General features: G+C 34.8%; 1 protein-coding gene across 3 annotated transcripts in view; it reads right to left on the reverse strand.

Moving 5' to 3' along the window:
- Positions 1–454: 454 nt before the first annotated feature.
- HNF4G (hepatocyte nuclear factor 4, gamma) overlaps positions 455–17,168 on the reverse strand; it is a 170,906-nt gene continuing 154,192 nt past the window's right edge. For all 3 annotated transcript variants that reach the window (XM_011981972.1, XM_011981971.1, XM_011981970.1), the window contains 7 exons: positions 16,011–16,117; positions 14,322–14,477; positions 11,442–11,529; positions 8,869–9,021; positions 8,505–8,741; positions 7,067–7,189; positions 455–3,353 (listed from right to left, as the gene is read on the reverse strand). In XM_011981972.1, the coding sequence (XP_011837362.1) occupies positions 3,232–3,353; positions 7,067–7,189; positions 8,505–8,741; positions 8,869–9,021; positions 11,442–11,529; positions 14,322–14,477; positions 16,011–16,117 (986 nt within the window). In that variant the 3' untranslated portion in view covers positions 455–3,231. The remainder of the gene's footprint in view (positions 3,354–7,066; positions 7,190–8,504; positions 8,742–8,868; positions 9,022–11,441; positions 11,530–14,321; positions 14,478–16,010; positions 16,118–17,168) is intronic.

Here is a 17,168-nt window from a genome sequence, read left to right on the forward strand (position 1 = left end):
TTGGGAGAGGGCAGGTGCAGAATGATATGGTTTGGCTCTATGTCCCCACCCAAATCTCAAGTCAAATTGTAATCCCCATGTGTCTAGGGAGGGACCTGGTGGGAGGTGATTGGATCATGGGGGCAATTTTCCACATGCTGTTCTTGTGATAGTGAGTTCTCACAAGAGCTGATGGTTTAAAAGTGTTTGGCAGTTCCCCTCTCGCTTTCTCTCTCTCCTGCTGCCTGTGAAGAAGGTGCTTGCTTCTCCTTTCACCATGATTATAAGTTTCCTGAAGCCTCCCTAGCCATGCAAAACTATGAGTCCATTAAGCCTCCTTTCTTTACAAATTACCCAGTCTCAGATAGTTCTTTATAGTAGTGTGAAAACAGACTAACACAAATGACTATATAAAATATATTATCAGTGTCGGTAAAAATGTGAAATCATTTTTGAACACTAATGAAGAACCTGGTTTCAGTGATTTTTTTTTTCCTCAGTTTTTATTTAGAAAGTTTAGTGAAACAAATGTAGCGTCACAGTTTAGGAATACTTTAATCTCACTATAATTTAACATTGTAAAAAATCTACTAATTTTTGATTTCCAACAATAAAATTTATAAAAATAATTTTACATTTATAAAATGAATTATTTCACAATAAATTATTCATTTCTATTACCTGAAAAAAGTTGAATACTATATAAAAGTGATAACTTCCCTTATCAATATTTTGAAAATATGCTGAAAACATCAGTTCCTTTTTTCCAGCATCTTTGGCAGTTCAGTATATAAAAATATAATATTATAAATCCCCCTGACCATAGTTATTGAAGCAGAATCATTGCTAATAATTTCAAAGACATAGCTGTTTAGTAAATATACACGAATAAATTACAGGGTTCACTAAAAATGAATGTTATCGTTCATACTTTAAAGGTATTTGCTATGTTCTGAATTTTTGAGTTTTCCAAAATTCACATGATGACACCTAGTCCCCAGAGGGATGGTATTAGGAGGTGGGGCCTTTGGAGGGTGATTCAGTCATGAGAATTAGTACCTTTATTAAAGAGACCCGAGAGAGCTACCTTGTTCCTTTTATGTGTAAAGACACAGCTAGAAAATGCCATGTATGATCCAGAGACCTAATTTGTTGATTCCTTAATCTTGGACTTCCCACCATTGAGAACAATGAGAAATGAATTTCTGTTATTTATAAGCTGCCAAGTTCACAGTATTTTGTTACAGCAGCCTGCACAGACCAAGGCAGTATTTTGTTTTAATATCTTCTAAGGGAACATCCCCCCCCAAAGTAAACAAAAATCTACAAAAGTTATTTGTATGATAAAAATCAAAAAATTCTTATTCACGAAATAGAAACTACAGTAAATTTTCAAAAACTAAGAGTTAAAAAACTCCCCCATATGATATATTTTACAGTTTCACAAGGGTACCAGGTCTTGAAGGAATTTTATTAAATCTATTAAATCATAGATAGCTTTTAATAATCATGTTTCTACTTCAAGAGTTCAATTTTACTTTAAGAGCTAATAAGTTACTTAATATTACTATAACCTTTTTACTTACAGGGTAAGTGGGATATATGACATCATAATCTTAGACATTTAAAAAATCCTGAGAAAGATTATCGAATTCAATCTTTTACAGCTTGGGATCCTCTTTTTCAAAAAATATTACTGATAATTACTGAACCAGTTTTTCCAATTTTCCCTCTCCTCAACCAGAGACGAGCCACTGCCTCATGAGGTGGCCCATGCTTAATTTGTTTTAAAATAAATTCCAGCTTTAAATGATATCAGAGAGTTTAAGGCTCCAATGAACTGTACTCCTCAGTCTAGAATTTGACATTTGGTATATCCCTGGGCTGCTACATTTTAAAGAATCTGCTAAACCAGTCATTTTGCTTTGTTTTTGTTTTCATCAAAATCTATGTGGTGAATCTTTTATTTTCTCTAATGTTTTTAAGGAAAAGTCTTGTTAAAACTACAAAAGTGATTTCTTATTCTAGGCGCAACAATTTTACACTCACCGCTTATCAGTAAATATATATTATAGGCAATATGATGAATAGTATCCAATCATCATTCAACTGCATATATTTAAAAACCACACTATGAGTAAGAAGTTCACATTTTTCATTCCACACCAAAGATTCATTAAGTCAACTAGACCTGGGTTTGAATGTGGTTCTCTCACTCGTTAATGTTGGTGAACTTTTGTTATGTTCCTTAAACCCTCAAGCTAAACTTTCCCTTATTTATAAAAGAGAGAAAATGATATCTCTCCTACAGTGTTATTGTGAGGACTAAATAAGGAACATGGGTGGTAGATGGCTAACGTGTCCTCAGAATCAGCTCTCTCAGAGTGGCATGGCTTTGGCTGACACAGACTTTCCACCTATAGGTAACTCTCCTGGCCACCCTGGGAGCCAGCTGTGGGCATGTGCTAATTTCTAGTCAATGGATAACTATTTCTAAATTGTTTCAGGAGAAAGAAATAGATGCCTCTCTTGGTTTAGTCACTGTTTTAGGGGTTTCTTTGTTACAATTCACCCTCTATCCTAACTGATAAAACCAACATGCTTTTGCTTACCATACATCTTCAAATAAAGTCAGATTCAAAAAGTATCCAGTCGTCCTTGGAATGGTTCTTTGTATTTTTCTAAACTTAAGATAGGAATATTTAACTCTAAAGCAAAGAGTTGCTTCTTTGCCACAGAATGTCCATAAGAGATTCTTCTTGAAAAAGATACAGCCTATTCTACCGCAACTGCTTTATTTTTCTAATCTGCAAGTTTATAATTTATTTTTAAAAATTTAGCTCCTTTTATATTAAACTGGGATTTCTGATCCACTATTTTCAGTCAAAAATGAACACTTTGTTCTGTATCACATCACAATAAAGCAATTATTTACAAATTTAAATTAACATTAATAAAACAAATGAAACTCGTACATAAGATTCAATTGGTTCGGGCACAATGCAGGGGCAGTTGGAAAAAATACCCTATATAAACATCTTCAAACTCAGATACACATTGGTTGCCTGTGAAAGTTTTACATAGTAGCAACAACAAACAGAATGAACGTATAAACAAGAAAACAGGACACCATGTTATAACAGCACCATGAAGAAGCCTTGGCTAAGAGTTTGCCAAAAGTGCTATCCTGAGATATTTCAAGATCAACAACTTTTCACATTTATGTAGTGCCGTTCTGAAGTAAACACGTTTTCACAATTGCTTTTGTTTGGAGAGATGCTGGTGTGAAATGACTGATGCTTGGTTTGCAGCTATTTTGTACTGTTCTTGCCCAGAGCCTTGTGGTGGGGAAGGGAGTGGGGTTTCAGGAGTTGCTGAAAAAGAATCAGAGAATTGAGTGTGATGGTGGCAGTCAGCCTTCCCCACCCCATTAAACCCTTCACAACACCAATACACATTAGCATGATCTAGCAATGTTTTAAAAAGATCCTATATAGAATAGTGATTTGTAGAATGTATTATTGGCCCATGACATACTGTTAGAGAGTACTCTTACCTTACCTCCCAAATAACATTAAATAGAAAGAGGTCATGTTAAAAAATTTTTTTCATAGTCACTTTAAGGTGTTTCCTGTCTTTCTTAAAAGCATTTATAAGCATTTGATTCTCTAACAAACCTACCAGGAAAAAAGGCAATGAAAAGAATTAACAGAAGGATAGTTTTCTCAAATATTAGAAAGCAATGTTTATAATTTTTACCATCAAAATTCACATAAAATAAAAATATAATTCAGACATATTAAATGACATAAAAAATTAAGGTTAAGGTACTTTATAAATGTTCTGAAATCTAAGTTGTAGTCAAAAGCATCTGAAAACTACTGGCTTTTTTTGCTTCAAAATTATTCTATTACAATCGAGCTTGCCTGTCTCATCCCCTTTGATGCAAAGAGCAAGCCTGAGTAATTGAATAGAAAGTAATTGAATACAAAAAGATTGAATTGAATGTAAAAAGTTAGTTTCAAAACTTCATTGTCTAGAATAGTAGTTCTTTCCATTGTAAAATGTAACCATATTATAAAATAATCTAGGAGTTATTCTGTAATTTGTAGAAACTTGAAATATTTTAGTACTCACGCTTATTGTTACTGGATTATCCCATATAGTAAACAGAACTAACAGAAAATGTTTGATGATCAGACTGAGGTTTTGTAAACTTTATAGCTTATGTCTCAACAGTTTTAAAAAATTATCTACAAAACAAGGACAGCCTCCTTCTGCCTGGTGTTCATTGATACATTAGCTTTATATTATGGTTAAGTATGGATTAGCAATTACTCAGAGGAAAAATTTTTAAGTGCCATTTAAATGACAAACCAATGTCAAAATCTGCTTTTAAAATTATTTCTGGCTATTTAGACTAGATCTAAGACTGCAGTAGCCTTCTCTAAAAGACCAAGAAAATATGCATGAACTTAACTTTTGGTTGTGTTTAATATCCTGCTTGCATAAAATATAAATTATTTCAAATGAGGATAGTAAAGCCAAGTTTTCTTTTACCAATAAATCCCACAAATACTATGTGGAAAGAACAAGAATAAAAATGAGTGTAACAATGTGATTTTTAAAAGACTAGGGTCAGCAAATATGTTTTTAAAATACTAGAATACTAGCCCTTAAAAAGTATTCAACCACCAGCAGAACTGTCCAACTCTCTTGCCAGTTGATTCCTACACTGCTTAATGTGTTGTTAATGTGTTTCATTTTGCGAGTTTATGAATAACTGATCTTTAAGAGACACAACTCCATAAACTCTCTAGTATGGTATTAAGCTTGCCCCTCTCTTTCTGCTCTTGATTATCTATTAAATGAAAACAGTAAGATCTATTTTGCAAGGATGGTCCCAAATAATGTCTTTCAAGTACATTGGAAATCCAAGATTATGCGATAGTTTTCTATAATTTATATTTTTCCTAACAATTTCATTTCTTTCTCTCTCTCATATACTCAAAGAATTTTGGTTTCAGATACTATTTACACAAAGATCTACCTATGCTTGTATCTAAAAGACGGCATGGTAACATGAAGTGCTGTGGCCTCTACGTTCCCTACCAGTGGCTAGAAGTCAGGTGGTACTTGGTAAATTGTTGCATTGCATACAACATTTGGGGGAAAAAAAGTCTATTAAAGACTATTGTAAATTCAGTAAGCAAGCACTTTGGGAGGCCGAGACGGGCGGATCACGAGGTCAGGAGATCAAGACCATCCTGGCGAACACGGTGAAACCCCGTTTCTACTAAAAAATACAAAAAACTAGCCGGGCGAGGTGGCAGGCGCCTGTAGTCCCAGCTACTCGGGAGGCTGAGGCAGGAGAATGGCGTAAACCCGGGAGGCGGAGCTTGCAGTGAGCCGAGATCGCGCCACTGCACTCCAGCCTGGGCGACAGAGCGAGACTCCGTCTCAAAAAAACAAAACAAAAAAAAAGTATGCATAATAATTACATCACAATAACTCAAGTCATCTCAGTGAGTTAGTAGGTTTGGTGTTCAGAGGCAATAGATCGAAGGTAAATATGGGATTAATTACATTAAATTCCGAAGCAATTAATCAGTTAATCTAGATATTTTATCAAATAATTAGAGATCTCTATCACCAGAATAGCCTAGAAAAATAAAATTATCATGAAGGTTATAATAATAGATTAACTTATCTACTAACAATCTCTATAGTATTTATATAGTCATCTGAGTTCCAAGGAGTTTTCATAAGCCGCCCTCACTACACAATTCTGATGTGAATGAATTCTAGTTACCGTGGCTTAAACAGCACCAGTCTGGCAACAACATGGTTCAAGTTTCAGTCACCATGGTAACTCACAATTAGTGAGTAATTTCATAAATACAGACTCCACTGCCAACTCTTCAGTCTGCAAACAACTATCTAAATAACGGATGCGCTTTATGATCAATGACTGATCATGTCACAATTTTTAGTCTGTCCATGATTGGTCACTGAGCATCTTCTATTCAGTTCAGGCATGGAAAACAAACTGCATACAGTGGCTGTGTCGCCTTGTTTCCTAGTGGTAAATTCACTCACATTTTACAAAACTGAATAATTGAATTAGAATTGACCAACAACAGTGAAAGTGCAGAAAAGGAATAGAAGGTGATAATGCTGGAAGTGACATACAAATAGAACACAAATGCAATCACAGAAGAAGTAGCTGTCCATAGGAATACTGCCGCTGCTGTTGTTTGAGTCACTATGCAGTCAAGAACTTAGCAAAGGAAAACTTGTCCACATAAATGAGAAAGCTGGATGTGTCAAAAGGGGAGAAGGTGTCCCAAAAGAAGTGAACGCGGCAAAAGAAATTTCACATTAAATGAATTCTCAGAAACATGCCAGGACATTGAGAATACAAGGAATTAAAATGTTGAAAGCTGATCCAAATTTCCCAACGAGTAAAACTCATCAGGGCGTAGAAAAGATCCTCACTTCCTAATGTAAGTTTTAGAAGGTGACAAGAACTGGTCAAACTGCGTTTCACAATTATTTTATAAAGAAATAAAACACTTCGATTGTCAATATTCCTAATGTTTTAATTACAGTGTACCAACTGAAATGTTTTATATTTAATTCTACAAAAAAAGTATAAAGATTACATTTCTTTAGTTTCCATAAACATTCAGAGAGTTCTTAATGTTTTCACAAACATTTTTGAAAGTCCCAAACAGGAAATAATTTTCCCATTGATTATTAAGATTCCCTTGCATGGTTTCAGCTTACATTGTCGTTTTTACGGCCTCACACTACCACGCAGAGCGAGGACTACTTGTATACTCTTTTGTGCTCCCCAGACCTATCAAGTAGAAAGATTTTTCTTACATTTTCATTTTAGGAAGCAAACTGACGTCTAGGGAGAATAAGTGACAAGCTGAATAACAATCTTCTACTGCTGAGTCCCAGATGGGAAATTACACCAAGTTTTTGCCATTTCTGGTTACTAATAGATTCTTTCCCACAATTCCACTTTTTCTCAGGTAATTAAGAAATATCATGGTTGAAAAGTAGCCTATATACTTACAGATCTGGTCTGCATGAACCAGTGTTGACATAGGACCTAAAAGTATAGTTTGCCCGGTTAATGGATCTTGAGACAAATGTGAATGCATTGGATGATGGAGATGACTACCGTCATTGGAAGCCCCTACAAAAGATAAAAAGATGCTGTGTTAGTGATATTTAATCAGGAACAGCAAGTTTACCTTGAAACAAATGTTTTGATTGACAGCTTAAATATTGCTATTTTTGCCAAGTGCTTTTTGGGAATTCAAAAACAAATTGACAGAACCACTGGCATATTAAGAACAATGTCAGCTTTCACTGTACATTGGCTAGATTAATGTTGCATCATATTATGCTGTATATTAAAAATGGACTTTGTGTGCCATTTCCTGGAATCATTAGGTTCGCTGCCTGTTGTTAAGGCAATTCCAAGAATCACTTACCTCAAGTTTATAGTATTTGGGATCACCGTAATAGCATGAACAACTTTCATTTCAGAAAGATATCATTAGGAACAAATTATGCACCAGAAAACTAAAAACAAATATGATGATTTTACAAGGAAATTTAATCTAGATTGGAATGTAAAATAAATTTCTTAACTTATCCCTGACATTTATTGCAACAATGACATACCATTTTTCCCTTTCTACTATTTTGTGTCAATTAATTATTTCAGGGACACAATGTTCATTTTTAAGATATTTTATATATATATATATATACACACACACATATATATGTATTAGGTTATATTGCAATTCCAGTATCCTTGAGGTTTTAAACAAATCAGGGCATGAAAAACCATGATATATTTGAAGAGGTCATAAAACCAGGAAATTTGTTTCTGTTTGCCATGTTTGGAAGGATCTGAAAATTTAAGTCAGAGGGACTGTGGAGTAGAGGTGGTGGAGGCTGATAAGAACGGGAGTTGAGGCCGGGCACGGCGGCTCACGCCTATAATTCCAGCACTTTGCGGGGGCCGAGGCTGGCAGATCACAAGGTCAGGACATGGTGACCATCCTGGTGAACACAGTGAAACCCCGTCTCTACCAAAAATACAAAAATTAGCCAGGTGTGGTGGCGTGTGCCTGCAGTCCCAGCTACTCCGGAGGCTGAAGCAGGAGAATCACTTGAACCAGGGAGTCGTAGGTTGCAGTGAGCCGAGATCACACCACTGCACTCCAGCCTGGAGACTAAGCGAGACTCTGTCTCAAGAAAACAAAAACAGAATGGGGGCTTGAATCTGTCCAAGTATTTTTGTCTCTCTGACGGGTCTTGCACATTTCTTAAATGTAAAAACTTGAGTTCATTATGTCCTAGCAGAAGGAGAAAAATTCAGGAGCATCACAGTGACTTCAATAGATGAATTAAATATGGACCAAAAAAGTCAATGGGTCAAACTTATATTTAGTGTGATTCTAATCAATAAAGTAGAAATTCTTCAATGTACTCACCACCTAGTAGCATTTCCTGAAGCAGATTGTCAATTTTGACCATCCCAAAAAGTTTAACGAACTGTATTTGCTCAATCATTTGCCAAGTGATGCTCTGCAGCGTGGGCAGGAGCAGAAGCAACTCTCCAAACCTTCCCCGGGAGTCATACTGCCGATCATTAATGTAGTCCTCCAAACCGATCTGCACTTGGAACCTCATGTTCTTAATTTTTACTGGATCACTTAGCCCTTTTGCATCTAACCAAGGAGTAAGAAAGGCAGCAGATTTAACGTAATTAGAGTGTGAAGACAATAAATATTCTAATCTTGAAAAGTAGTTTAATTTTTATTATATCAATTCTCTAGTGGAATTTTGAAAACCAACCTGGATCAAAAAATACAATTGCCTTTAAACAAGCATACTCATTGTCATCAATCTGGATTTCTTGAAATGGTCTAACCAGCTCATCTAGAACACGATTGGCCACACGGCTAATCTCAACTTCACAGCTGTTGCGGTGAATAACATAGTTGTTTCCTATGGAAGAGAAAACAACAGCAACAAAATAACCACCTGTCTTCTAAAATTGTCAGCATTGTTTAAAATTTAACAAACCTGTGTTTAAAATAGTCTACCCTTGAAGGAATAGTGATGTACTTTCTCTCTCAGTGGTGTTGTTAGTTATGCTGGAAAAACTCAAGCATGCTTAAAGGACGAATAACATTGATAATGTGATCACATGCATTTTAATGGTATCAGTCACTTGTGATAACACGAAAGCACAGACTAATAACATGCTAATAATTGACAAGAGAAAATCTAAATATAATGATTAGTTTTTCTCTGTGTCACTCATCTATTAGAGTTTTATTCGCTAATGACTGCAATACAAACCCTAAAGAATCTTTCTTGTTTACAGTGGATTAAAAGCAGCACTTTGATACTCTAGGCATTCTAAGCATACATTATTGAGACAGTTTTAACATGCCTAAGTAAGGGAAGCTGATTTTTTTTTTTTTAATTAGCACGTGAATTCTCATGAGTTGCCTCTGATAGTATATTTTCTTTTCCTGGACTTCTTTAAATAGAGGGGGATAACCACTTTATAAGGCTAACTTTAAGGGAGTTCAAAACTTGGGTGGCAAGCTAGACCACCTATTCCCTAAAGATCTTGCTAACTCAGAAATTCTCTGGCTATAATATAATGGACATTTTTATAGCCTTCAAAAATAACAGCTAAATTGTTATTTTCTGGTTTTATAAAAAGACAAATATTCTAAATTCTTTCACTGCAGGCAAAGACAATCCTCAGGGTAACAGCATATTCAACGATACCCTCGCTCTTTCTTTTTTCTCCAGCTTTATGGAGATATGACCGTCAAACAGAATTGTATATATTTAAGGTGTACAACGTGATTTTTTGTTTGTTTTTAGACAGAGTCTCTCTCTATAGCCCAGGCTGGAGTGCAGTGGCACTATCTCAGCTTGCTGCAACCTCTACCTCTCAGGTTCAAGTGATTCTCATGCTTCAGCCTCCAGAGTAGCTGGGATCACAGGCGCCCGCCACCATGTCCGGTTAATTTTTTGTATTTTTAGTAGAGACAAGGTTTCACCATGTTGGCCAGGCAGGTCTCGAACTCCTGACATCAAGTGATCCTCCTGCCTCTGTCTGGGATTACATGCATGAGCCACCATGCCTGGCCCAATGTAATGCTTTAATGTGTATCTACCTTGTGAAATAATTACCATGGTAAAACTAATTAACATATATTTCAGTTCACATAGTTAATATCTGTTTGTGAGCTTCACTCTTTCTTTATGAAATGTTAGCTTACCTAATTATTCTGGGTAAACTAATTTAGAACTAGAATTTATACAGTAGACATTTTGTTTTCTAGGTCTATTGCATTTAGGTCTATAACGAGAACAGTATTCTAGGTGTTTACTAGAAATGCAAGGGAGGTATTTAATAACATTTCAGGGCATAGTCTCCACAATCACATTATGTGGTTTAGAATCCTGGCTATATTCTTTACTAGTTTTGTGACCTTTGGTAAACTTTCTCTGCCTCCATTTCTTCACCTGCAAAATGGGCTGTAAATAATAGTACTAATCCCTTAGGGCTCTTTCAAGGATTAAATGAGAGAATATATATATACATGTAATGTACTTAGACCAGTGTATTTACATAGTAAACCCGCAATAATATTAGATATTGTTCTATTGTCTTCAATTTATTTATATTTGGGGCTAAAACATCTAGCACAAAAATAAAATAATCTAGTCATATTTTCACACATGCCAGAGAGAGGTAGAGCTAGTAAGTGTCAGAAGGATCTGAACCCTCAAAACCTAATTGTATACATTAAGTAAAGTAGCAGGATTGGAGCAATTAATGAAGACGTTTTTTCTTTATGTCTTCTCTACTCCACCACCCCACACCTATTATCCTTCTTTCACCTCTTCTAGCATTCCTGTCTATCAAAATAGTCATTACCACCAGTACTTTTTTACTTGATCATTTTGTAGCATATCATGGGCTATCATGGGCAATAAGATCACAGGATGTAAACATTTTTTTTAAAAGCGTATAAAATAAAAAGCAGACTCTGAGGAAATATGAAAACACATTGAGACTCCATAAGGCAACCATATAAGTCATTAATTATTCATTCTGATATAATCTGAACATACCTCAATATAATGTTTATTGAACAACATCTCTTTTTTATTTTTAAATCTTAATACTCCCTAATCATCTCATGGACTCTGAACTTACATACAGTCAAGGCAAGGAAAAATAAGGCCAAGTGAGGACACAATTAAATCCAACCTGTGAAGTGGCAGCACCATTTGACAGTGTCTGCAAATACTTGGTACATACAGAACAGACCCTGTATATTATTGCAAGAATAAAATATGCATAATTTATTCTTATATTAAAAAAAAAAACTTACCCAAAAGCAAAATATCTTTATACATCATGGATCTCTTTGTAGCTCCAAGGAGTAAGTGCTCCCCTGCGTGAGCTCTCAACAGTGCCACCTTAATGAAAAATTCTAAGTTTAACAATTAATTATAATATATAATGATTAAAAGATGACATGAGTCTTGTTAACTTACAGTGTTCTTTAAGCCTGGGACTTTTGTTGTTGTTGTTTTAACAAACTATAGCATTCATAGATACATGCCATCAGTAAACTTCCAGTTTTCTAGGTAGCATGTCAATAGAATCAACTTTTCAAAAATTTTAAAACTATCTAGCAAGTCAATACAACAGCAGCAGAAAAAAAAAGCAGAAAGTTACTGTTTGGAAGGGAAACAGAATCAAACAGACCAGAGTTCAAATCACAGCATGGCCACTTACTACCTCTTTAACCTTGTGTAAGTTAACCTGTGTGTTTGGAACTTACTCATTTGTTTTCATCTATGAAATGGGAGTAGAGATAAAAAAAAAAGCTCAGCATGTACTCATGAGTACTAAATGATAAAACATATATAAAACTTAATCTCCTGCATGTAATAAACTAAATAAACAAAAGCAAAGCAAAGACTTGTTGTAAGGAAAAGATGGGAGGTCTGGGTTCTGCCACTTTCTAGATTGAACCCCTAACTCTTTGCAGTAAGCTCTCAACTAAGCTTCATTCGTACACTAGATTACCTGCTGGGTATCACCACTAGGAAGTATAGGAAGCATTACAAATTTAATACCTACCAACATAACACTTCTCCAGTATCTTCATCTAGTAAATGTCGCCATAATCCAAAGTGCTTGTTCACATCAAAACAAGAGACTATTTTGAGCCCTCTCTGACTCTACAGTAAATTCTAGTGCTGCTTCTCAAAATACAAGCCAAAGTGATCCACTTCTTTTCATCTCCATTGCTACCACCCCAGTCCAGGCTGAAAACTCTTTTAATGATTTCTTTTTGTCCCTAGACTAAAATCCAAACTCCTCAAACATGGCCTCGCAGGTGATGGGAAGAGTGACAGTGGGTCAGTGCTTTGCCTCCCAGCCCTCAGGTCTCTGACTTCATCTTGCAGCACCCCTTGTTCACATTGCTCCTGCCTGACTCAGAACCTTGGACATGCTGTTCCTGTATCTGGAATGCTTTCTTCTCAGATTCTCCTGTGCTTGGCCCCTTGTCTTTCAGGGTCTCAGGTAATAACTTCTCTGGTCCTCAGTTTAAAGTCTCTCTTCTCATTTTATCCCCATTCTCCAACAACTCATTTTATTCCATTTTATAGCATTTTATAGAGTTTATCTCCACTTGGAATGAACTTTCTCGTAATTTTTGAATTTTTAAGTTATCCACCTCTCTCAGAGTGTACATTTATGAGAATAGTGAAGAAATCTGTATTTTTACTGCTAAATACCCACAGTTCCTAAAACTGAACAGTAATCTAATAAATATTCATTTGATGAATTTATTGAATGAATTTTACTGATCTAGGATTCAGTTTTAGAAACTGTAAAATGAAGATGATAACACCTGTCACTGAGCTCCTGAGATAATTAAATGAAATTATGTAATTTATAGTGCAACTGAAAGCTAATTTCCCAGTGCCTTATTCATAACAGACATTTACAAATTTGTGGCTAATTAATAAGTGTTATACTGTTAATATTAAAGAATCAGTTGGCAAATTAAAACTGTTTCTCACTGGTTACTGGATTTTAATTTCCCAATTTTTAAATCATTGTATATATAAGTCAGCAATTTCTAAAGAAGAATGATAATAAAAATATAAAACTGATCCATAACGTAACCCTACTTATATTGCTTGGGGTGAGACTAGTAGGTTTTAGCAATTTAGCATTATTCACTCTGGCATAACCTTCTGAGCCATGCTATCTTTATGATATGTCAATATTCGTGACTCATACCAGGAAGGCAGTTACAGAGCCTTTTAAGAATTACTTCAGATTTCACTGTATTTTTTTTTTCCTGTCACCAGGTGAAATGCTCTCTTAAAAATAAATATACACTAGTACGACACTTATCATTGTTAATTTAATGTGACAGAAAGGGAATTTTTCAAATTATTTTCATCTACAAATATTATACCCTACTTAGTAAGAACAGTTCAAAATGAATCTGAAACCAAAATACTTATCTTTATAATGCAATCAGGAAATTCAAGTTTCTAAGCACTTATTAAAATATTATAATGGATATATGACAAAATATGAAAATATAAGTGTTAGTAAAAGATCATTCTATATTTCCTTCTGTAATTTTATTTCTCTATAAATTTCTGATCATGCTTCTACAGACATTTTTTCTTTTTGCCAGACATGTAACTTTTATACAATAAATTCTAGAATAAAACTGACAACATGAAAGGTAAAACTTTATGTTAATTGCATGAAGTGCCCACCAAGACAACATCATAACCTGTGTGGTTTCTGTCTAGGAGTGACCTGGTATTTCTGAGGAGGTTTATACAGCACCTTCAGTAAACGCCAATACACAATATCCACCATTTGCTTCACAGACATTCACTCTTCTAATACTTTGTCTCACAATGACAGTTACATGCTATCTGCCTTTCTCCCTCACATAAGGCTTTTAAAAATCCAAAAGGGCAGAGGAGTGTTTTGTTCAGTTCTCGTCCAATCAATACATTTGCTACACTCCTAAAATAGAAGTCAAACAGTTGTGCCTCTTGATAGAACAAGGTGAAGGGGTAAGAAAACCCAATCCTTTCTCATAATTTATCTTTTGTCAAATATAGTAATATAGCATATGCATTACAAATAAAATGGAAAGAACATAAACTTAGCAAAGTTCAAGAAGCATTTTTAAAGCACTTATAAATTTTTAAATGTATACCTGATCATCCAATGGTAATTCACAGAAGGCAGGAATATATTTAGCCCATTCCACCAAGACTAGGAGCTGCTGTTTCATAGATTCGCAGACATCGCCAATACTTGCAATTTTCTTAACATTTATGTCAGTGCTTGACCCAGGGCTTGAGACTGAGATCTGGAATTAAGAAAAACATGATATTATCATTTAAAATCATAGATGGCCAACATTCCCCTTTTGTCTTTTGACTGTGACAAGTAAAGACCATAGAAGTAGGCACTATTGTTGTTACAGTATCTTGACAAATACTAAACATTTTAAATTGATAAATAAAATACTGATTTAAATTGAAAAATAAAATACTTATCAGTTTACAAGTTAATTTAAAACGATTTCATTTATATAGCACCATCCTCTGGGAGCAATATCTTATGTTAGTGGACAAATCTGTACACTAAGTTTTACCCCGACTTTTGAGGAATTTTACAATCAAAATGGCTATATAAATAGATAGATAGTATCTATATGTAATATGCTCTTTGATTTTATTTTGAATTAAAGGTGATATTTTCTTTAATTTGTGGAAGTTTATGAAGAAAATGTTTTCATAAAGATTACTCAGTTGGGGAGACAAGAAGCAAGGACTGTTTGTCTCGCTGCATTAAAAGGAAGCCCATCAAAATTAAATTAAGAAACCAACGTGTGACTCAGCAATGCCGAAGAGCTTAACATATAATAATACATTTGTAAGATTATGTGTAATTTTAGACTATATAAAAATATAAGCTAAATAAAGCTTTTCTGCTGAAAGCAAAAAGTCTAAAATTTTTATAAACTTATTTTTGAACATGCGTGTGAGTGTATCTTTATCTGTATTTGAATATTTTCTCATAGCTCCCCTTTAAGTCATTCTCTAAAAGCTTTATTGCCCATCAAGCAATATTCAAGTAATAATGATAACGGTGATGTGAACCTCATCATATTACCCTTGTGTTATCAAAAATGAAAGTAGTTGCACTGACTCATTATAGGACCTGATTAACTACTTGGCAATTTTATAATCTGCTTTATAATAGAAAAAAATATTAACATTTCTAATAAGGTCAATGCTAAAATAAATTTGATTTAAGGATTTCTTTATACGACACTAAATAATTTATTTTTATGTATATAACTAATGACTTGTTTTTTTAACTGTAGAACTGTTATTGGATAAATTTAAAATAATAAAGTTTTCTTTCTTCTGTGTTTTCTGAATTCTGACTCTTCATTTAAATGTCTGTTTCCAAAACAGGTCCCAATAATCCAGAAGTCATTTCCAATGAAAGAAGCTCCGATAACAAATCTCAACCAAACTCCCCAAAAGTCGTGGTAGCGGGTTGTACAGATTCAATCAATAAAATAAAATACTGCCTACAGAGCTTTGCGCTATTCATTATTTCGAATCAACCTTATAAGCAAGCTTTTTCTAAAACAATCTTAGACTGAAATTTATTTTACTTTTCCATTTAAAACGAATCTTGTTCAAGAATAGTCAAAATTAAGTCAGCAGTCCCACTCAAACTTTCAAAGTAAAACTCTTAAATGTATGTAGATGTAACTTATTTTAGTAATGAGCACATTTGAAAAAACTTATATTATTTTAGCATGATGTCTACATGGACATTCGATTTTATTAATTAGGGTTTGATGCTGACGTGCCACAGGTACCTGGCGAGACCGAACTTCAGCTTGTGCCAGTGTGTTAATGGAGGGGATGTTGCTGCCATCAAATGTGCTTCTTCTGGTGCTTATTCTATCGCGTTCATTTTGTACAGCTAGAGGGAAAAAACAGTATTTATTGAGCACTTCTCTTTAGTGTATGTTAGGATATAGAGTTTGAGGAGTTTTTTTTAAGTGAAAAAATTGAGAAAGGGTCTTTCCAAAAGACGGTGGGAGAAAGGTATTTTCATTCTGTACTACTCTCAAAAACAGGAATCGTCAGGCTTGTCACTAGAGCTCATAAAACAATGCTGTTTGAGACGTCATGACAGCATGCATGTTAGAAAGTGTTGGCTCAGCCAGTTCTGCCATGCTGTATTTTTAATAGCATGGTTTTCTATTCTCTCAAAGTTAATAAAACTGTAAGATAACTAGAAGAAGAGCATTGCCTATAAGATTGACCAGGTCAAAGATAAGAGTGTATTCACTATCAGAAAATATGAGTCATAGATTTTGAAACTTCCGTTTTCTTTTCTCTATAAAACACTAGCAAAAATGGAAAGTAAACTTATTTTAGTTACAATGACTTTAGGATTACAATATTATGATCTCTTATAAAACACTGTCCATGGGACAATTTACCAACATTAATAAAGCAAAAATTGTACCATGGAGCAGTCTCTCCTGAGAAAATTGAGGTTTGAATACCAGCATTTTGGAAAGATGAAGAAATCCTATATATTATACAGGTTTCTAAGAGAGAGCTAGATCTGCTTCTTTACTTCAGAAAAATAATAATAATAATAATAATGTAGTTCCCCAAATCCCTTACTGAAAACTGCATTTTTAAATATAAGGAAGACTGACAGGGAAAATATTAACTCACATGTTTACCATACAGAGAATACAATCATGCCAAATGTGGCTCAAGCCTGTAATCCCAGCACTTTGGGAGGCCGAGGTGGGCGGATCACAAGGTCAGGAAATCGAGACCATCCTGGCTAACATGGTGAAACCCCGTCTCTACTAAAAATACAAAAAATTAGCCGAGCGTGGTGGCGGTCGCCTGTAGTCCCAGCTACTCAGGAAGCTGAGGCAGGAGAATGGCGTGAACCCGGGAGGCGGAGCTTGCAGTGAGCCGAGATCGCGCCACTGCACTCCAGCCTG

The sequence above is a fragment of the Mandrillus leucophaeus genome, unplaced genomic scaffold (genome assembly GCF_000951045.1).
Source record: "Mandrillus leucophaeus isolate KB7577 unplaced genomic scaffold, Mleu.le_1.0 Scaffold233, whole genome shotgun sequence".
NCBI classification, from domain to species: Eukaryota; Metazoa; Chordata; class Mammalia; order Primates; family Cercopithecidae; genus Mandrillus; species Mandrillus leucophaeus.